This window comes from Podarcis gaigeae (assembly GCF_964106915.1).
Source record: "Podarcis gaigeae genome assembly, chromosome: 6".
Taxonomy (NCBI): Eukaryota; Metazoa; Chordata; class Lepidosauria; order Squamata; family Lacertidae; genus Podarcis; species Podarcis gaigeae.
Window position 1 is genome coordinate 86,955,368 of NC_139682.1, and position 22,770 is coordinate 86,978,137.

Below are 22,770 nucleotides of genomic sequence, written 5' to 3' on the forward strand. Positions count from 1 at the left end.
TTTTGTTTCTTTGCGCACGATTTATTTGTAAACTCTTGCATTTTAGGTATTTGTCAGGCATGCAGAGGGTTTTAGTGGCACAGGTGCAATGGGTAACTGGAACTCGGGGCAGGGGGTTCATGAGAAAGGGGGAAGGAGCACAAAAGAGATTCACCCTCACTGACTCTCTCAAGCCTTACATAGACCACACAGTTCAAATGTCCCTTCAAAGGACCAGAAACATACTTTTCTAAAAAATAAAAGCTACAATTCTAAGTTGCACCCAAAAGGCACAAGACCTTGCCAGCCTTGCCAATTGGTTTACCAGCCCATTGTCCCTGGTGTGTGTGTGTGTGTGTGTGTGTGTGTGTGTGTGTGTGTGTTTTCCTGACTTCACATTAGAAATGGGAGGGAAGCCCATTTTCAGGCAAATGTACCTATTTTGTGGGTTCTGAAACAGCTATCCTTCAAAATTCACACTTCTCCTAATATACGTCTCTTTGTTCACTTTGTTGTTGTTGTTGGAAAACAACACCATTGGGAGAAGGTACACATTCAAATGCACATATTTGTGAAAATGGCATATCAAAATGAACTGTATTAGGGAAAATTCCTAGCAAAAATGTATTAGGAGGAATGCTCACAAAAACATTGATGAATTTTCATGAGACACTTTTTCTTTTTAAGCAAGTTGATCGGGAAATGTGCAAAGTAAACTTGATAGGAAAGCATGAGAAATTGAGAGAAACCGAAACTGACAGATTTGCCTGTATGTTCCTGTTTCATTGTTTCCCAGACATTTCCTTCTTTCCATTTGCTAAGTTTGTTGGAAACAGGAGACCCTAAGAGGGACACAAGTTTGAGAGTGGAAAGTTGGCCCTGTGTGACCCCTATACATGCATTGAAGAGCAAGCAGGCATCAGTAAAGCAGCAGTTTGCCATTGTTGCCTCATTGGGTAGAGTTCAGCGCTGACCAATGGATAGGAAAACTGCAACCAAAAGAGCAAGGAAGCCAAGGATTTTAAGCAGGGAGAGCAGAGCGTTACTCGAAGAATTGCCCACTGTTCGAGTTTTTGTGGGCTTGATGATCCGCTGTGTCTGGGTCAGGATGGCGTTCCTGGCTCCAGCCCACTTCCCTGGTCCCATCAGGCGGAACTGGAATGGACTGCAGGGTCCAAAGAAAATGGTCAAGGCCAGCTTGGGATCTCTCAGCAGGAGTGTCAATAGGTTTGGCTTTGCTCCTGTGAGAGCAGCAAGCTCGTCCAGATACTCAATGAAATCCGTTTGGATTGACTGGCTGCGGCTGGTGCCAAACCTTTGAATGTGAAGAAAGACATCAATTACACCAATATCAGAGGCGGAGAAGGCATTTCATGGTTTTATCTTGAGCACATAACTTAGGCAAGAACAAGTCTAGTACAGTGGTACCTCGGGTTAAGTACTTAATTCATTCTGGAGATCTGTACTTAACCTGAAACTGTTCTTAACCTGAAGCACCACTTTAGCTAATGGGGCTTCCTGCTGCCGCCGCGCCGCCAGAGCACAATTTCTGTTCTCAACCTGAAGCAAAGTTCTTAACCTGAAGCACTATTTCTGGGTTAGCGGAGTCTGTAACCTGAAGCGTATGTAACCTGAAGCGTATGTAACCCGAGGTACCACTGTAGCAGAAAAGCGGATGTGGGGGCACTCATCTTGAATCTGGCAGATGGAAGCTATCTATATTTGTTCCCCAAGCCCTCATAGCCTATCTTTCTTAACTACTTCATTCAAATGCTGATATTGTATCCATGTTGTTAATTTCCCTGATAATTCTTTAAATTCTTTCAATTGATACTCTCCTCCCTCCTGTTTTAATAAATTTCTATGTTGTCCACCCTTCTATTATATTCTTTTTCCACCCCCATCGCTCAGCCCAGACACTGAGGTCCACTTCCAAGGGCCTTCTGGCAGTTCCCTCCCTGAGAGAAGTGTGGTTACAGGGAACCAGGCAGAGGCCTTCTCGGTAGTGGCGCCTGCTCTGTGGAACGCCCTCCCATCCGATGTCAAGGAAATAAACAACTATCTGACTCTTAGAAGACATTTGAAGGCAGCCCTGTTTAGGGAAGTTTTTAATGTTGGATCTTTTAAGGTGTTTTTAATATTCTGTTGGGAGCCACTCAGAGTGGCTGGGGAAACCCAGCCAGATGGGCAGGTATAAATAATAAATAATAATTATCACCATCATCATCATCTGATCTGGAGCTGATATTAACCATAAAGCATTGGATGTTTCTCTTACCATTTGATCCTCTTCTCGTTCCTCTTGGTGGTGTCAGCCACCATAGTGCTCTCTGAAGGCAGCAAACTTAGCCCTAAAAAGATTAAGAGTTGGGGCTGAGGTCATGTCTACAATATATATTCTTGGGGGGAAGACAGAGGAGACCAGCTCTTTTGCCCCACTTCTTTTCATAGCTTCTCATCCCACCACCCTCCACCCCAATCTATTCTTTATGAGTTTGTGGGTGCCAGACCTTTCTAACGCCTGGACCCAACAAGTCTTGAAATATAAGCCAGGCTAGCTTTCTGATGAGGTCATTGCCTGGGGTGATGAGCTATTAAGAAAGCAAGGAGAGGGGGCTGTGTGCCGGATAGTGAGAAGGGCAAAAGCCAGAGTTTAGGGTTGAAAGAGTTGGGTTTTGTGAGCTAGAAGCTGGATAGGAAAGCGGAAGGCTGAAAAGCCAGAGAGGCTTAAGTCTTTCCCTATGGGGAAAGAAAGACCCTTTAGGGGTGTTAATCAACCTCTCCATTGTAAAAGGTAAAGTAAAGGTACCCCTGCCCGTACGGGCCAGTCTTGACAGACTCTGGGGTTGTGCGCCCATCTCACTCAAGAGGCCAGGGGCCAGCGCTGTCCGGAGACACTTCCGGGTCACGTGGCCAGCGTGACAAAGCTGCATCTGGCGAGCCAGAGCTGCACACGGAAACGCCGTTTACCTTCCCGCTGGTAAGCGGTCCCTATTTATCTACTTGCACCCGGAGGTGCTTTCGAACTGCTAGGTTGGCAGGCGCTGGGACCGAGCAGCGGGAGCGCACCCCGCCGCAGGGATTCGAACCGCCGACCTTTCGATCGGCAAGTCCTAGGCGCTGAGGCTTTAACCCACAGCGCCACCTGCGTCTCTCCATTGTAGGCTATTTGTTTGTTTGATTGATTTATATACCACCCTTGATTGCAAGATCTCAGGGTGCAAATGCATGTGTAAATAACCCATATATCCTAAAGACACCACTTTCAACACTGTGTCTCATTCCCAGAAGGAAACACGGAGCCTAAGTTCCTAGAATCCCTGGAATCTCGCACCACCTAGAGACTGGGGTGGTGTGCAACCCTATTTTGCTTTTATATATAGTGGTACCTTGGGTTAAGAACTTAATTCATTCCAGAGGTCTGTTCTTAACATGAAACTGTTCTTAAACTGAAGCACCACTTTAGCTAATGTGGCCTCCTGCTGCTGCTGTGCCGTGGGACCACGATTTCTGTTCTCATCCTGAAGCAAAGTTCTTAACCCGAGGTACTATTTCTGGGTTAGCGGAGTCTGTAAGCTGAAGCGTATGTAACCCGAGGTACCACATTACATCTTTAATAAGAATGATGTGTAGCTTTCCTCACTTTAATAAAGTGGTTCTCCAGAATATTATTACTGATTTCTTTAACTCAGATAATGGAAAGTTAATATACTGCAAAGCAGTTACATTTGCAAAGAATCTTGGGAACTGGAGCTGTGTGAAGGGTGAACTATAGTTCCCACAATTCTTGGGGGGGGGGGGAGCCATGTGCTTTAAAATGTATGTTGTGGTTTGACCATAGACTGGAATGTTTTTCTTAACCTGTGTAGCGAATATAATGAGTTACGCAGCACCATCAACGCATGTTGTCTTTTACAGATTGACAAGTCCCAATCTCAACGAGCTCCCAGTCAAAATGTTTATCACTGCCAGGAGGGAAAAGGGAGCAGGAGGAAGAAAACCAAGAGACAAGCAATGTAAGGTGCACAGAGCAACACAGCCAACTGAAATCATAGTTTGACCCCTTTTGCCACAACTTCTGGCTCATTCAAAATGCACCAGAGAGAACCAGAAGAGATCTACGGCACATAAAAGTGCTTTGGTTTTAATGTGCAACACGTGGACCCACTGTTTTACTGAATGATGCCATAAGGAACAATCTGGCTAAAAGAACAGCCAAAAAACCCTCAACCCTCATAAAATCATAGTGGAGGGAGGCGTCCCCAAGAGACTAAGCCATCAGAGATGGGATCGTCCTCAGAAGGAAGTCCTTCTTGAGACTGGGCCCCTGGACACACCCCTAACTAAGTAGGTTTTGTTTCTTGGTCTAAGTTTCATTTCTCTAAATACCGGTAGGCATCAGGGGTCACAGCCAATCAGGAAAGGGGTGGGGGCAGTGGCGTAGCGTGGGTTGTCAGCACCCGGGGTGCTGTAATTTGCAAGTAATTTGCACCACGTAACCCGTGGATTTGCACCCCCTAACCCTAACCCCCAGATGTTGTGCCTGGTGCGGCCGGCCCCCCTACACCCCCCACGCTACGCCACTGGGTGGGGGTGGTTAAGGAATTATATAAGCATCAGTGCAAGAGGGTCCTAGGCACTTGATTGGCACTGCTGAACACCCGCCCTCCCACCCTTAGTGTAGGTTCTTGGCCTTGCTTTGGACTTTGTGTGAGTCACCTGTCTTGGGACAGGGGCCGGGTAGGAATTTTTATCCATCTGGCAAATTGGCCCTGGCCACTTGGTTTTTTGCCTACCCCCTTAGCAATCATCACAACTTTCCAGGTTTGGCGGTTAGGCATTGGCTTAATTTTGTGTGTGGAGGGGAGGTGTGGCCATCACCTGCCCCTCAATGATCAAAAGGTATTCCGTTAAAGGAATCTGGGGGTCCCGCATCTCGTCTGAAGTCCACTTGATGGGCTAGGGCTATGCCAGGATCACAGGAAGAGTTTGGATTTGATATCCCGCTCTATCACTACCCTAAGGAGTCTTAAAGCGGCTAACATTCTCCTTTCCCTTCCTCCCCCACAACAAACACTCTGTGAGGTGAGTGGGGCTGAGAGACTTCAAAGAAGTGTGACTAGCCCAAGGTCACCCAGCAGCTGCATGTGGAGGAGTGGAGAAGCGAACCCAGTTCACCAGATTACGAGTTTACCACTCTTAACCACTACACCACACTGGTAAGCTTCTGTCGGGCAAAACCCCAATGTTGCTGCCCCAATGGGTTTACCATAGACTCTGTCAACTGGGGTAGTAGTCCGTTATAGTCTTCAGCCAATGCCTATGCCAATACCACTCACATTTAATTTGCAATCAATAAAATTGTGGCCTTAATTTTACCCATCAACCTTAATTCTGTGTCCGTGTGTAGTTATCTCATGGGGGGCTGGCTTGGGGCCTCAAGACACAACTGCCTTTCCAACAGTTGCAGGTTTGCAACTTGGCCGTGACCCCTTTAACAGGTCAAGAAGTAAATGAGTTCCATTCCTTCCCCAGCAAGTGCCATTGGCCAAGTGCCCCTACTTTTCCCACCAGCCAATTCTTGCTTCACAGCCTTGGAGTCTATCTACCCCATGTTACCGAAAGACACAAAGACCACATGTTGTCCCACCCAATTTCCTTCTCCCTTAGTGCCCACGTAGGCATCCCAAGGCTGGGAGAAGATGGCTGTGCTTGATGAAGTTCCCAGTTCAAATCTCACTTAAGCAAGCCACTCATCTCAAATCTTCAGCTGCCTGATTGGTAGCAGTGCAGTGACAACATTGGCCCATTTCAGAAAGCTGTAGGTGCAATTGCCAAGATAATGAATGTGCAATTCTTGGGCAGCTTTATATAAATGCTGATAGTCATAATCATTATTATTACAAATCCGTGATCAAGCTGCCCAGATTTTGGATAGTGGATTTTTAAAGTTTTGATTAGGATTTATGGTGTCTTTGGCTCTTTGTTTTGATGGGACGCTGTGTATGCCTACAACTCGTGTTTCAACCGCAAAACTGGATTTTATAATCAAAGAACTATCAAAATATCCAAATTTTAAATTTGGGGACATGTAAAATGTGTAATTACAGTGGTACCTTGGGTTACAGACGCTTCGGGTTACACGTTTTCAGGTTATGGATGCGCCGAAACCTGGAAGTACCAGAACGGCTTACTTCCGGGTTTTGGCGCTCGCGCATGCGCAGAAACACTAAATTGTGCTTTGCACATGCGCAGAACCGCCGAATTGCGTCACACATGTGCACAGACGGGTGCTGCAGGTTGTGAACGCTTCGGGTTGCGAACGTGCCTCCCGCACGGATCACATTCGAACCCAAGATTCCACTGTAATCTGATATCCTAACTTTGAAAATTGCCAAACTACATGAGTAGCAAGGAAAAGCAAAGCAATGCTTCACCAAAGGTGTAATTGTTATTTCCTGTTTACCTCCGCATTCACCCCCTTCTGCTTCTTATTTTGTTTACTCTATTGTAAAATGTTAGATTGCAACCTCCTCAAGGCAAGAAACTGTTCTTTTGTATTATGCACCCTGACTGAGCTGTATAATCAGAACCAGAATCTTACCCTTAAAGACTCTGGTCGCCCAGCGAGCTTGCAGCTCTGCAGTGGGCATGATAGGGCCAAGGGGCTGGATGAGGCCAATAACAGCCAGCGTTGGCTTCTCCAGATGAAGAGGAAAGACGTGTTTATACAACGGGACCCGATTGTCTTCCACCTTGATCACTGACTTGTCCAGAAAAGGAAACGCAACAGTGTAGCCTGTTGCAAAGATGGCAATATCCACATTCTCCTCTACAGTTCCATCTTCAAAAATGACGGAGCTCTCGGTGAACTCCTTGACGAGTGGTTTCACCATCACCGCACCACAGAGGATACGGCTAGGCAAGTCGTCATTGAACACTGGCTCTTTCATCAGGGATCTGGAAGGCAAAATGAGAGTGGAGAAACATGCTCAGAAACCGGAAGGGATAACACTGTTCTTATTCTCCACCAATAATGCAGTAAGCCAGCAACCTATGTGCATTTTACTTGAGTGCATTCAGCTTCTTGTGGGGGGGAAAGATAGTAAAAGTGAATAGAAAAGGCGTGGAAAGAGGGCAGGCGTCCCTAAAACGTCATGAAAAGGGGCAGGGGTGGAATGGGGCTGAATGGGCTTATATGCGCTCCACCAAAGGGTGAAGTGGGGGGTGTCTGGAATGCAGGTAAAGGTAAAGGGACCCCTGACCATTAAGACCAGTCGTGGCCAACTCTGGGGTTGCAACGCTCATCTCGCTTTATTGGCCGAGGGAGCCGGCGTACAGCTTCTGGGTCATGTGGGCAGCATGACTAAGCCGCTTCTGGCGAAACCAGAGCAGTGCACGGAAACGCCGTTTACCTTCCCACCAGAGCGGTATCTATTTATCTATTTGCACTTTGACGTGCTTTCAAACTGCTAGGTTGGCAGGAGCAGGGACTGAGCAACGGGAGCTCACCCCGTCGCGGGGATTCGAACTGCTGACCTTCCGATCAGCAAGCTCTAGGCTCTTTGTTTTAGACCACAGCGCCACCCGCATCCCTACGTCTGGAATGGAACCCACATGTAAAACAAGGATTGCTTGTATATGCAATTTTGGCTTTAGGTGCAATCCCTGGAACACAACTCCTCTATAGTGCTTCATAGCTTCCTCAAAGTGCTTCACATACCGTACTTTTCCGTGCATTCAACGAAGTTTTTCTCTTTAAAAAAGAAGTTATAAATTTGGGGTCTTCTTATACATGGATAGTTGATTGACAGGACTTTTGATTGGCTGCTGCGCCTATTCGGAGACTGTCAGAGGTGATTGGGTGTGTGAGTGGTGGCTGTGGCAATGGCTGCTGTCGATTGGCTGCTGCTGCAGGCGATTGGAGGCTGTTGGTGGGGAGTGGGTCAATTCCCCCCCCCCAAAAAAAAGCTCAACAAATCTGGGCAATCCTCCACCCCCCCCCAAAAAAAAGCTTAACAACTCTTGATAATCTCCCTCCATTTTCTTAATTTTGAGATTTTGAGTCCCCAAAAATAGGAGGTGTCTTATACACGGGGGCGTTTTATACACGGGAAAATACAGTACTTACATTTCCCAAAATGTTGGTGCAAGTTGGACATGTCCAGAAAATTTGGAATTCTGGATGCGTAACACACAGGCTCTTGGAGAAGGGTGTGCGTTATTTCCTCATTCAAGAAAACACACTCTAGGCTTTTTCTAGCACTCACCTTTCAAGAGAAAAGTTGCAGCCCAACCACAACCAGGTTTAACCGGAAACATGGCCAATTAAATAGGGATTTATTTATTTTTAGTTAGTGTGCTTAGACCTGATCTTTCTTGCACAGACCCTCCCCTCCAGAATTTATCCAGGACTGCCAAATCCTAAGCTGCTGCTCCTCTCCCTTCTCTACCATTCATGCCATACCCATCATTATCTATGTCCCAGACTCTCCGAACACAAAAATAGCTCTCTCTAAGCCTTGGGGCTGAAGGCCTGCTTCTTATAGGAACAGTCCTGTAACTAACCATAACTGTGCCTGGGTGCAAACAATATATTGTGCACCCCCTACCCCATTGCTATTTGCATAAACAATCAAACAAAAACAATAATTTGCAGGGCAGTCTTTCCTTGACTTGAAGTCAGACTGGACCTGTTACACTTACACCCCCAAAAATGTACTTTTTATAAGAATGCTTATAAGAAGTAAGGATCACCTGTCCTCAAAGGAGCTCAGTTTCTGTATTTCTCTGTGTGACTCTATTTTAGGTTTACTCTGCTGGCTGGACGGTGGAAAGCCCAGATCAGCGATCCATGCAGAGACTGAATGAATTATGAATGAATGAATCCATCAGCGATCCATGCAGAGGCACAACAGGCAGTAGCATCCTCAGTTGGTGCGAAATTCTTCTCACAGATTTCCCGGTCTAAACACAGGGATCACATGCCTTTTCAAAAAGGAGATGGATGGAAGCATAGGACTGACAGAATTTGTGTCTAACTGATTTTCGTCTCTTGTTGTGTCTTGCAATAACCCTGGCAACAAACCCAGGTCAGATCAACCCCCCCTTTGAAGCAAAATGACCAGCTATATCAAGCCTAGGCAAACTCGGCCCTCCAGATGTTTTGAGACTACAGTTCCCATCACCCCTGACCACTGTTCCTGTTAGCTAGGGATGATGGGAGTTGTAGTCCCAAAACATCTGGAGGGCCGAGTTTGCCTATGCCTGAACTATATACCTGTTTCGAGGCACCAAGCCATAGTTCTCATGGCTAAACCACTGGTTCATTTTCCGTTCCGTCATCCATTGCAAAAGGAACCAAGGGACAGAATTTCGGATCAAGTCGTTGAAGCGAGTGTGAAAGATGGTGTCCCAAGGATAGCCATTGTCATACACTCGGCTCATCACCCAGGTGCCTCCCCTTGTGCTGAGGAAAACCTGTGGGGCAGCAAGAGAAGCCGATGAGCCCCCAAAACTCTCTCAAAGCTTCCTCTCTCCTTCACAAATCCAGTGGGTTGCAAGGGTCCCGGGCCACACAGAGGCGGAGGGGGAGAGAGGGAAAGGGACTTAGTATGCATGCAAATTCAACTGCCTAACAGCGTCTGCATCACCCAGGAGATTGCAGCCACAGAGATAAGACAAGAAGAGTTGTTTCATTGTCTGGAGAGGTCACTTCCTGGTTCACAGGAGGAAGCCGTGTTCAACAGAGCTCTGTGATGGAAGAGAACAGCTGTACTGAAGTAGCACGGTGTGTTGAAATCTTGTGCCCCTAACAATTTTCCACCCAGGATATATGTTTTTGTATATGTATGCTCAGTTGCTTTTTAATGTTTTCCGCTGCTGATCTCTTAGCTGTTCTTACTTTATCAGCAAGCGGACTTGAGTCCCTGACAGGCAGGGTATATATAAAATAACGTTTACTGTTACAATATCTGTTTACATTTATCCTCCTCTGTAAACCTTCTTCCCATTCCTCCTCCTCTCTCTCTGCTCCTTCCTTCAATTAGTGGGTCCTGCTGCCAGCCATCGTGTGGGTAAGTCCACCTTAGGTTGGATTCCACCTATTTTATTTTGCAATCCATGCCTATCAAGAAGATATCTAAATCTTCACATCACCCCTCTCCCCAAACAGCCTCTTTACCTTCTTTGCCTTCCTGCAGATCTCCACAGCGATGTCAGCAGCCGAATTCCCCATTCCAATGATCACAACAGTCTTCCCATTGAACCCATCAGGGTTTTTGTAATTTCGGCTGTGGAAATAGTTTCCCCGGAACTTTTCAAAACCTGCCATGAAGCAAAGAGTGGCTACAGTACTTGCAGAATAACTTAATAGTTGCAAAAAAGTTGTTTTTGGATAGATTCCAGATCGGGATATCACAGCATTCAGGTACAATACAACCTTTACTTGGCTCAACTGCAGCGGAAGAATGCTATTCCCTCAAATATATCTTCTCACGAGAGGCAAAAACTGGTAAAAACAATATAGCTTTAGCCAAGTGTCTACCCGTTTTGTGATCAAACATTGGTGCAGTATGCAGTACAAGAAAGTAGCCTTTTAGAATGTGAAAGTCAATGACTTTAAATCAGTATATATTTGTAGAGTCAGTGATCTAGTGGCGCTATGGTTGTTGTTTTTTAAATTCCTATTTTTATTTTACATCCAAAGAGCATGCTAAGGACAAAAACATGTTAACTATGGCCTCTTCTTTTTTCTTTTTTTATTATATATCATGCTTTTAATACAAACTTTAAAAAATCTGGAACAATAGAAACTGTACAGATTTGATCAACCTTTGTTGTTTTTTAACTAACTAAATCTCTAGACACGCCAATGTCCTGTTCCAAAATATTGCACAACATTCTGAATACAAAACTCTGGTTGTATTCCTCCTTCGCTAGAGAAAAAAGAAAGAAAAAGAACGAAAAACCCCTCTGGATCCTTACTCAATGGCCCTCTGCATGTAAGAACCAAAAAAACCAAACAAGAACAGCATGGACCTCTGCATTAAAAAACATACATAATTCTGTCCTCTTTGTGTCCATCCATACTCCAAGATCACACGTTGCTGATTCACTCTTCAAAAAGGGTCAGGAAGGAGGGAAGCGAGGGGAGTAAAGGAGCTTTCACTGATGCTTTTTTAAAATTTTCCTGAAAAAAATATTTTTTTCTCTCTCCTCTAAGAAAAAATCTTGAAAAGAAAAAAGTTCAATTTTTTTACGTTAGAAATATACATATATTATATATACCTCTTACATTTTACAAATGTAGCAAATTATTCAATATAAAGGGACAACAAAAAAATTAACACAAACCCATAAAAATAAAAGTTTTTAAAAAATCTCTTTTTCTTCCTAAGAAACCAGGTAAATTAGTGCAGGTTTTAAAAATAAAATTGAAGCGGAACGTCTAACTCTTGAGACAACAAGACCAAAAAAGAGGCCGTGAGTTTCATTGTCGCCAGGACTGGAAATGCTTCTGGAACGCAAACTTCTTTTCAAAAAGCAGTTAACGATAAAGCAGTGTGAAACATCACATGTTGCAGGTGCTAATGAGGTTCTTTCTCTCCCTTCAATATACTTAAGCTTGAGAAGGGTACATAACCCTACCCAAGGCAATGGCTCAGGTCAGCTTTCTGCTGCATGTAGTAGTTCTCGGTGGAGATTATGCTGTAGAGGGTTTGTTTGTTTTCTGGCAGCAGAAGGGTGAGCTTGATTATGTCTCCCTCTGAGCCATCATTTTCTGCCAGATCTTCTATCCGATGTATCCCCTCGTTCCCCTAGGACAGGGGTCTGCAACCCGTGGCTCCGGAGCCGCATGTGGCTCTTTTACACCTTTGCCGCAGCTCCGGGGTGGATACTAGCGAGGGGAGGAGGCACATTGTGTGCCCCGACACTCCCCACTGTGGCGGGCGCTGTACTGGCTGTGACGTCGCATTGGCGCGGTGCATGCGTTAGTCACACACCGTCCCAACGTCACCTTCCCACCCGCCCGCAACATTATAAGGGGCATGTATGCTGGTCACTGCATTGAAAGGAGGCATGTACACTGGTCACTGTTTTGAAGGGGAGTGAAGAACACACACACACAAAAAGGTAACTTGTTAAATTAACGTTTATTTCTATGAGGAGGAGTAATTCTGAGGGGTCAAACAAAGAAATAATAAAAAAGTGACAAAAAAGTTATTTTTATAAAGACGAGTTTTGCGGCTCCCAGTTTTTTTTTTTCTTTGGAAACGGGTCCAAGTGGCTCTTTTTGTCTTAAAGGTTGCAGACCCCTGATCTAGGAATTCCAAGTGTGAGTTGGCTAAGAGAAATACATTTGGAACTCTGATATGGGTGGGGGAAAATCCAGAATTTGGAAAAAAAATATGCAAAAGTTGAACAAATTAGGCAACAATGCTTGATTTGTTTTCACCACATAGCACAACTGGGGATGAAGAGACATGTCAAAATCATATATTTGAGCGAATGAGATAGGAAAAGATTTCTCATGTGGAATTGTGGGGGATGTAAGGGCAAGGGACGCGGGTGGCGCTGTGGGTTAAACCACAGAGCCTAGGACTTGCCGATCGGAAGGTCGGCGGTTTGAATCCCCGCGATGGGGTGAACTCCCGTTGCTCGGTCCCTGCTCCTGCCAACCTAGCAGTTCAAAAGCACGTCAAAGTACAAATAGATAAATAGGTACCGCTCTGGCGGGAAGGTAAACGGCGTTTCCTTGTGCTGCTCTGGTTTGCCAGAAGCGGCTTAGTCATGCTAGCCACATGACCCAGAAAAACTGTCTGCGGACAAACATCAGCTCCCTTGGCCAGTAAAGTGAGATAAGCACAGTAACACCAGAGTCGTTTGTGACTGGAAATAACTGTCAGGGGTCCTTTACCTTTCAGGGCAAGGGAATGAGGATATTTATCTGCACAGGCATATGAAGGACCTTAATTCCTACCCAGGGCTGACCTAAAATTTTCTTTTGCTCATTCCAGCCCTTCCCCCTGCAGAGAATAACTACAGCACATTCAATAAGAGTTGACTGCGAAACCCTTTTCTTGTTTGCATTTGTCATTTTTGTCCCTTCATTTCTCCCCCTCCTTCAACTTACAGCTGTCTGTGGCTGAGGCCAATTGTGGAGATCAGAACACTCTTGATCTTATCATCCTCCCTGAAATGGTGTTGATCTGCTAAGCTGCCTTGTTAAGCTGCCCCTCCTCCAAAAGTTCAAGCAGCAGCTCTCTCCTTGAAAGCTCATAACTAAGGTGAGAAGAGTCTCTTGAATTCTGGCACCCTGGATGCTTGCCTTACTTGTCTCTTCTAGTTGGTCCAGCATGACCTCATGCCTGGTCACTGAACCTCACAAACCCAACCAGACGCTGTGTTGTCAACTGAAATAAGTTCAGGGTTTCAACTCTCTGTTAGGCTGAAGAAACCTTACCAGGAAAAGACTCCACTGGGGTGTATGCGTCTATCTGGTGGCCAGTGCAGATCATGACAGCATCGAAGATGAATGACTCCTGCTTTCCATCTGTCTCTGTGACCATGGTCCATTGGCCAGTGGTAGCGTAATCTTGGCTTTTTTCTAAACTGATGACGGTGGTCTACCATGAAGCCAGAAAAAATGACACTATTACTTTGCAACCAGTTCTCTCTGACACCACGTTCCTCGCTCCCCACTTCACTGAAGAGCAGGAAGTTCTGAAGGGGAAATTTTTGAATGGCTTTTGTAAGGATATCGAGAAGCTGGAAGAGGACGACCAAGATGATCAAAGGTCTAGAAACCAAGGAACTACTTCTGAAGAACAGTTGAGTATATTTAGCCTGCATAAGAGGAGGTGGAGAGGAGATATGATAGCCATCTTTAAATGAAGGTGGTGGACTCTCCTTCCTTGGAGGTTTTTAAGCAGAGGTTGGGTGGCCTTCTGTCATGGGTGCTTTAGTTATGATTACTACATTGCAGGGGTTTGGACTACGTGGTTGTAACTGCTAGTAAGTGTTGGTACTGTATGAAAAAAAGCAGACTCACTCCATGTGTGGTGGACATTCTACAGACATCAAACATTCTGAAAAAGAATTGTCCAGGCAACATCACTAAAGCTAATAGATTCTCTTGTCTTAACATTATTAAAAATTTAGTTCCCAGAGTGAATTAAATCAACATACCTTGAACCTGATATACTTGAGCAGACCAAAGTGCTTTGCATAGAGTCGCAAATATTCCAGGAACTTGGAGTTGTGCAGGAAGTTTGGAAAGTGGTCAGGCATTGGAAAGTCACTGAAGCAGGACATCTCTTTGGAGGAATTGGTGACGACAGAGTTGTAGATGCTAGCCCTGTTTTCCTCCACCTTTTCCTAGGGAGCAATAAGAAGATCTCTGCTTGATCAGCTGCCTCCCAGAATCCCACACACATAGCATGAAGCCAAAAGCTCTTCACCATTCTTTGCAACCAACTGTTGCCAGATGGTTCACTATCTCTGAACATGGAGGCTCCATTAAAGTGCTATGACTAATAACCCAATTGGCCTCAAAAATTCCAGAGAGATATAATGCATTCCCAGTGAGGTGTCACAACCAAAACATTCATCTCCCTGTCTATGCAATCCAGTGCACCCATGAGTCATCTGACATCCCCAGCAGGATAAAAAATATTCCAAGAGAAGCCATTTTGAACAAGTTTTTGATATATGTATTGAACAATAATAACAACAAAAATCCACCCAAAACGGAATCCAGTTCATCCTCAGCTGAAAGCTGTTTACATACTATAAAGAAATGGAATGAGGTGCTCCCAGTGTTCCTAGGATGCCATTATTCCAAAAAGCACAGTAGAGGGTAAATAATCCACATGACTACAATCAATTGGTCACAGATCTTCCAGTTCTAGGAGTGAGGGTGAAACAATCCACCCAGTTATGTTCAGCAAAAATGGAGGGCATTTATTAAACCATCAGCACATTGTTTGGTTTGTGACTGCCGAGGGACAAGCCAATTCTATTTTGGCACAATTCAGGATGAAAAGCAGCTCTGTCATAAGGCAAGATGAAATTTCTACCTCAGGCGGCAGATTATGTGTGCCGTATGGGCAAATCTGTCTGCTGGGGCATAATCCACTGCACAAAGTTCTGCTCTTTCAAACATTGCTTGACAGCTTTGATTTCCTGAAAAGAAAGCTCGACAAATTTGGCTGCCCCCTCCCCTAACAAAAATCCTGGCTACACCCATGTGGAAGACATGAATGGCATGAAACTATTTACATTATTGAAAACATATTTCACACCTGGTTTAGCCCTTAGTGACCAACACAGGATGAGAATGAGTCTGGCAGTATATTCTGCCATGTAATGTCCCGGCACCTATGCACACAATTTCAGCCACCTCCTTTCTGGAGCAATGCAATTCAGCCAGAAATTTGAGTGCTGGCGAAGGTGAGGACAACTACCAGTTGATGCAGACTTTTAGAACTAGGTGCCTTCCAACATATTGGTGGCAGCTGAGGTCAAAAGGAGCTTAGCCACAGAACACAACTATCAGAATTGGGTGTGTCCCTCTGTGGGTTGTAGTGGAGGCAGTGGCGTAGCGTGGGGGGTGCAGGGGGGGCCGGCCGCACCGGGCGCAACATCTGGGGGTTAGGGTTAGGGGGCGCAAATCCACGGGTTAGGGGGTGCAAATTACTTGCCTTGCCCCGGGTGCTGACAACCCACGCTACGCCACTGAGTGGAAGCTTCCCAAGATACATTCATTCAGTGTTCTAACCTCTCAAGCAACAAGTCTCCTGACTTACTGTGAATCTCCATAGTCCCCCGATGTCACTGCTTTGCTCAAAGCAAGTGGGCTCAAGACCTTCCTCCAGGCAGCCTTTGATGGATGTCAGCCCGCTCACTCCAGCACCGATAATGGCAACTTTCTTAGCCATGGTCCCCTATGGGAATGAAAGATCAAAGGCACAGCTTACATTTCTCCCTTGAATCAAAAGAACACTTCTGTCCTCTTATTAACGCTAGGGGTGTGCTAGCTTCACTCAGAGGCTTGGACAGACACTGTGCTTCACCCCAGATCTGCGGACAGCGGTCACTTCCCGAAGCCTTAGATGTCTTTCCCATTGACTGGAATGAACCAACAAAGGCATATCACTTTTCCTTTGTTGGCAAATTTGGATGAAATGTGTTTGCGTTGATGCCCCTTCTGGGGAGTCTTTGCCAAGAACCACACAGTTAAGAATGGTGACATTGTGCCAATCGGGGCAGATGATTCGAGCAATGTTCACATCACGTTGCAAGCAGCATGATCCAGGAAGCGTCCACATCACATTTCAAATGACCCGAGCGGTGTTCACATGATCCTTCACACAGGCTTTCTTTGCATAACGGGAGAGGGAAGTGAGGGGCAGATGTTCCAAGCAGTCTTTACATGACCCTCCCCACAGACATATGATCCAAGAATCTAAGCGTATTTCAAATGATCCAAATAGCAGCCACATCACATCTTAAACTCGCAGTACTCAGACCTGACAGTTTAGAAAGTACATTCGCACTAGCGTTTTAACGATCGCTTAATGATATTGGAAAGTGCTCCTAGCTACTAAAATCAGGGGTGACGCAAGGGGTGTGGGGGGGTGCGGTTTGCCCCGGGTGTCATGCCTGGGGGGTGTCAAAAAAACCCTGGGTGGATCGGTTTGGTGGCGCTTGCACCCGCGTCGAGCGGATTTTTGCGATTGGAGTGATTGTCGTCGTGAAAATCTGCCCGCTGATCGCACAAATATGCCCAGCGATCAGCCTGGCACCCCCAGTGGGCAGCGCTCACATCCCCGGTGGGCAGTTTTATGCAATCAGCAGACAGGTTTTCGCAATCGGCGGGTGGTGCTGGCACCCCTGGTGGGCAGTGCTCGCACCCCCGGCTGGCCAGCATCGCCCGCCGATAGTGAAATTCCAACCGCCGATTGTGCAGACTACTGCCTCATCTGATATACAGCAACTAAACGAGACTGTGCAACTTGCCACAAGAAAGTTTTCACCATTAATTGTATTAATTTTATACCCACTTCTCCCATTGATGAGAAATCTGTGGGTAGCACTACCAATTTACAGTGCAACGCTGTACATGTCTGCTCTGGGGCAAGTGTGCATGGTTATAGGCAGGGCTTTTTATCAGTCAGAACTCAGTTTTGGCACCTTTCAGGTGGGCACCATGGCCATTATTTATGTGATCGTTGGTTGGATTTGCGCAATCTGCGGGCGTATCTGTTTCACGGCCAACCCGTCTTAATAAAACCTTAACAACTTTGGGTACCCTCCCTAAAAAGCTCAACAACTCTGGGCAACATTCCCAAAAATTGCAATGTGGGGTCCAACAGTAGAAGAATGGCAGATGAAGATGTTAGACTTTTTGGAGCTAGCCGACCTGACTGGAAGAATCCGCAATCAGAAAGAAGAGAAATATCAAGAAGAATGGAAGAAATTCAAAGACTATTTAGCCAAATTTTGTAACATAAGATAAGTAGAAAGTCACTTGAAAGTATCAAACAGGCCTAGGATTAGAGTAAGAATGAAATGTAAAATACTATGGATTTAGATAATTATGAAAAGAGAAAAAGATAGTAAATCAAAGGAGTTAATTTGATTAGAAAGAAGATATTGGAGAGCTGTTACAAGGTGATTCAATGAAACTCAGTAAGGGGGTATCATGGAAGTCAGTTAACAATGAAAATTAAATTAGGTCTTAGAAGTAATATGTGTCTATATGTTTGTTTTTCCTTTTCTTTTTTCTCTTCTTTTTAGGATTGTAATGTGTGTTTTTCTTGGAGTGTTATATTCATTATAAATTTGGAAAATCAATAAAAAAAAATTGGGGGGGGGGAATTGCAATGTGGTGTGTGTGTGTGTTTCAAAAAATTTTTTGCACTGGGTACCACCTCACCTTGCTACGCCTCTGACTAAAATGTGACATTTCATCTGCAGAAATTCAACTTCAACATGGAATGAGATGAAGAGGGAACCATCCATAAATTATGTCACATGCCTTTTTTGGGGGGGAGAAGATAGCAAAGGGTGGGTTTTTCCCGAGGAAAGCACCGGGGCAAAACAACAACAACGATGCTTGGACATGAAACTTTAAAGCATGGAACTGTGCCTCAAAATGCAACACCAAAGGAAGTCTGGATGAGACCATAGTTGAGGAGAAGAGATATTGGTTATATTGGATTAATGTGTGACATGGGAATTGGGATTTTAAAAATGGTTTTGCAACTTGCAGTCCCTTCTATTGCTTTCTTATCACAGTGAGGGATTGTGGGAGATGCGTTATCAATTGAAGCCTAGGAAAGGGGAGAAATGAGGCAAACCTCATTCCCAAGGTTAAATTCATACTTCCATAAGCATTATTATTCTTTCAGGCTATGGGGTAAAAAAGCTTCTCTGCTTTGCTGTCACCTTAAATTGAACGTCTAAATTCAGTTTAGAGTAAGGATTACAGGAAAACACAAATTAGGTAGGTACAGAGCAGTGATCCCTGGAATAAACTTGAAGACTAAATTCCTCTGGCTTAAAAAATTGTGAGTATATTTATTGACCATAATCCAACAGAAACTTGTACACATTTAAGCCTGTTGATTTCAGTGGCATTCAGGACGCTTAATTCTATGTTGGGTTATGGCTGGTGAGTATAAAGCTGATCTCATGGTTACAGCATAATTTTCACGCATCTGAGCACCATTAAAAATGTGTTTTTATTTTTATATATCCATATTCAGTTAAAGTTGTGACAGACAAGTTCATTTACATAAAGCTATTCAGGCTGCTGCTCATTATTTTAAAAATGCATTGATTAACACAGTAATTAATTAAAGAAAAGTCAGCTATATTTATAAGAAAAGGCAAAAAAGGAAAAGAATATAGGACTGTACTCAATGAAATATTCAGCTAATATTTATGCAGCTTGGATATTTGAAGGAAAATGTTTTGCAGCAGTACCCAGAATTAAACTGGACTCTTAGCAACAGCTGGTATACTAATAGCCACACAATGAGTAGCAGCATTAAATATTAGTTGATAAAACCATGGGAAAATAGATATAATGACAAAGTGAACGTATTTGTAACAGTAAAAAAGAGGAGGGGATAACTAGAGACCTTTTATAAAATTCATTGACCCAAATATAAACAGAGGAAATATAGAATGAGGTTCCCTAGGTTGGGAAGGAAATGAAGGGAAAATATGGAATGATTTAACCTGTATCATGTAAATTATGTAAGTCAAATAATGCAAATTAGATATTAAGAGCAGGTATGATTAAAGTATAGCTGGTTTTGGATAATTATGATGTGTTTTCTTGTTCTTTATTTGAAAAATGTTACCAATGTGATATTTTGATATTTCCTTATGGGGGGGAAAGAAAGAAAATTAATAAAATTTTGTGTAGTGGATCGACTTATGTATTAGTAGATTTTGCCAAATATTGACTTCTTAAATGCAGATAGGAAAAATGGAATTGGACTTATGACAGTAGCACCCCTTAATAGTAAATATTGGTGGCACTTTAAGAACCTATGAGGATGCAAGAGAGATATCTCAGATTTTGAAGTGGTTTGCTGTCCAGGAAAGCTCATGATTGAGTAGTTTGAAAAGGTAAGTTGTATGACTTAAGATATATGTTTGTACTTTACATAATAGTGTATAGTAGATATATTTGTACAATACTCATATATGTCTCTTAAAATCATTCAAGTAAACTTTCTAATGTTATTTCAACTTGTCATGCAGAAATTATGATTATGGTAACTTTTGGCTGCCGGTTGCAGATGGACCTATTTACTTAGGACTTTGGGAAAGTTTGACATTTCGATCGTTTTTATATCATTTTTATCATCTGCTTTCATTCACTGCTGATGTTCTGTATTTCAGCATTGTGAAATGTTTGCAGTTCTTTGTTTAATGATTTCGATTGTGAGCTGCCCTTGTACCATATGAGATAAAACAATTACCGAAATAAAACGATGGCTATAAATCAGAGTACTTCAGCACACACAAGACAGAAATTCCTCATTCTCTCTTCGGGAAACAGAAAAAGCAAAACCATTTTTAAATGCTCAACGAGAGCACAAAAATCCTAACTGAGCAATTAGAAAGAACGGGTTAAACCTCACATGTTGGTGAGAGGTTTGTGACCAGATCTCCCCTTCATTAAATTTGATTGGCGCAAGGGGCTTTTAACACATTACTCTGCACCACTTTGACAAATCAAAACTGTCCCCTGGCCTGGCCAGAGATTACAGGTACAGTATTTGTATTTGGTGGAGGAAGCAGAGAGTGTGAGCATTGTAAGCGCGATAGGTAGATCTGGAAAATAGCAGAATGGGGGAAAGAGTGAAATACTTCTGCCTCCAGCATTACTGCTCTGAGCACAACGAGAGAGAGAGAGAGAGAGAGAGAGAGAGAGAGAGAGAGAGAGAGAGATGGCTGATCTGGTCACAGATTTCTCAAATATGTGGTTTGACTTGAAGAGTCAAGAGATAAAAAGGTTGAAGAGCCAAAGTACCGTAGGGAAATGGCAATTCTTACCTGGCTTTCTCTGTTGCTTGGATTAAGCAGATTGTCCCTTCAGTGTCTAGAGGGAAATCCACACTCCAGCTGAGCTCCAGAGACTTTTGACAAGAGGGCAGCCCATGCTCACGTGGTTCTTTATCTCTCAAGCACAGAGCACTAGGAGTTAACTTGTTGATGCAGATAGATGCCCCTTTCCCCTGGAACAGTCTTTAGGGGCACTGGGGTGTGTCTGTGTGATAAACAGAGTTGCCTTAAAATGTTCTGTGGATGTTTGTGAGCAACCTTCTTTGAAAACACAAGGAGTTTGGCAACCTTAGCCAAGGACTAGGGTTACACAATCACATGGAATGTGGGACTGTGGATTTGGGCTTATATGTTCTCCCTTTAATGACAGCTATAGGTAGTGGAGCGGTGGAAGCTGAACTTGCTGGCTTCCCTTGAAATGACAACAAGACAATTGAGAAGCAGCTGCTGTGCCTTTGCTCTACCTACAGCTTGGAAGAACAGCCTGCCCAAACAAAGGATACTCAACTTAGACGAGTTCCAGCTGGTAGCAAAGTAACTGTGGTTTTAGCATAGCTGTCAACCGTCCCTTATTTGACGGGAAACTCCCTTATCCCAGCGCAGTGTCCCGCTGCTGTCTCTTATTGATGATGTCCCTTAAATTTCCTGGGTTTCATGCTCGCCCAGCTCAGGAGGGAAGCAGAGGCTCGGGGTCCTCCTCCGTGAGATTTTCCCCTCTGCATCCCTTTCCTAACTCTATTTTTATAAATCATTTGTCCATCCATAGTTCAAATTTTTACTACAAGTTTTCTGTCAATCCTACCAATGTATGTAACTCTTTACAATAGCTTTTCAATGGAATTATAAACCTTCCCCATTCTTTATTAAAGAGGTCCTCTTCCTGGTTTCTAATTCTGCCTGTAAGCTTTGCCAACTCGACGTCATTCATCACTTTCATCTGCCACTCTTCTTTGGTCAGAGTTGGAGACCCTTAGGATCATCTAGTCCAACCCCCTGCAAAACACAGTCAGTCACAGCAAAAGCAGCATGGCTCCATCAGTGCTGGATTTCTGTATAAGCTAAGCCAAAATCCCTTATTTTGGCTGCTGGTCCCTTATTTTCGAGGCTGCTGGTCTCTTATTTTCAAATCTGTAAGTTGACAGCTATGGGTTTTAGTCAACCAGAACCCAGCCTCTCCAAAGCTAAATAGTGATTCATTCCTAGCAAGCAAACCAGCTTCTGAATTCCCTTTGTCCCCAGGGCTCTTGGCACAGCCTCAATGCACTTCTTCTTAGCTGACTCACCTTTGCAGGTAGAACCAGGAGCAAGAGGAAGCTGATTAAGCAAGGCATCTTTTCCAAGCAACTGTCTTGTTTAAGCAATATCTGCTCTTGTATCTTAGGTGCTGAGCACAGGAAGCAGAGAACAGGTAGGGATAGGCGTCAATTGCTTCTCCCTGTATGTTGCAGGGCTGAAGCACTTTGGCCTCTCTCTCTCCTTTCTCCTCAGATCATGTATATTCTCCTTGATCCCACCCATTTATACTATAACAAATTGAAACAATAGTACAGCGCAATATGGTCAAACACAGGCTTTGCTAGTTGTTTTCCCTGATCTCTTTTCCCCCCCTTCTTTTTCTAACTTTATTACATTTTTGAAATTTACAAAAATAATAATAAAAAGAATAAATTGATCTTAAATTACATATTCTAAGATAAGAAAATAGTAATAATACAAAATACATAGTAAAGATGCATAAAGATCTAGGACAAATAGGACAACGAATAAGAAAATAATACAAAAAAAATTGATAAAAAGAAAAGAAAGGAAAAAAACAGTAAAAAATCAACAATTTTTTTTGTCAAAACCAACATCTTTTAAGAAGTACAAACCATAACTTAAATATTCTATACACAAAATCCTAAAAAGATATTACCTTCGTACTGGTTTGAGTCCCTTATAATTTTGTTGACTTCCCTCTATCTCTTTGCAGTTTCAACTCAACTATTACATTTAAATTATCTGTATTTAATTGTTTGTCCAGATAATTTAAATGTAATAGTTGAGTTGAAACTGCAAAGAGATCTGTATTTAATTGTTTGTCAATTGGGACGCAGGTGGCGCTGTGGATTAAAGCCTCAGCGCCTAGGACTTGCCGATCGAAAGGTCGGCGGTTCGAATCCCTGCGGCGGGGTGCGCTCCCGCTGCTCGGTCCCAGCGCCT

The 22,770-nt window shown here is 43.9% G+C and overlaps 1 protein-coding gene and 3 long non-coding RNA genes across 6 annotated transcripts in view; 2 read left to right on the top strand and 2 right to left on the bottom strand.

Moving 5' to 3' along the window:
- Window positions 1–20,858, bottom strand: LOC310846798 (dimethylaniline monooxygenase [N-oxide-forming] 2-like). Its single transcript, XM_083743905.1, has 9 exons — window positions 20,560–20,858; window positions 15,789–15,926; window positions 14,170–14,358; window positions 13,445–13,607; window positions 10,163–10,305; window positions 9,260–9,459; window positions 6,584–6,939; window positions 2,258–2,330; window positions 1–1,294 (listed from the first exon to the last, which is right to left on the bottom strand). The coding sequence occupies exons 2-9, from the start codon at window positions 15,918–15,920 to the stop codon at window positions 943–945; spliced, it is 1,608 nt and encodes a 535-aa protein (XP_083600031.1). The 5' UTR covers window positions 15,921–15,926; window positions 20,560–20,858; the 3' UTR covers window positions 1–942.
- LOC310846879 overlaps window positions 1–22,770 on the top strand; it is a 278,101-nt gene that overhangs the window by 37,374 nt on the left and 217,957 nt on the right. The gene's annotated exons all lie outside the window — the stretch shown is intronic.
- The window catches only part of LOC310846902, a 15,786-nt gene continuing 11,427 nt past the window's right edge, over window positions 18,412–22,770 (top strand). The window contains exon 1 of the long non-coding RNA XR_014565605.1: window positions 18,412–18,554. This is a non-coding gene — a long non-coding RNA (uncharacterized lncRNA). The remainder of the gene's footprint in view (window positions 18,555–22,770) is intronic.
- LOC310846907 overlaps window positions 22,085–22,770 on the bottom strand; it is a 3,545-nt gene continuing 2,859 nt past the window's right edge. The window contains exon 3 of the long non-coding RNA XR_014565610.1: window positions 22,085–22,569. This is a non-coding gene — a long non-coding RNA (uncharacterized lncRNA). The remainder of the gene's footprint in view (window positions 22,570–22,770) is intronic.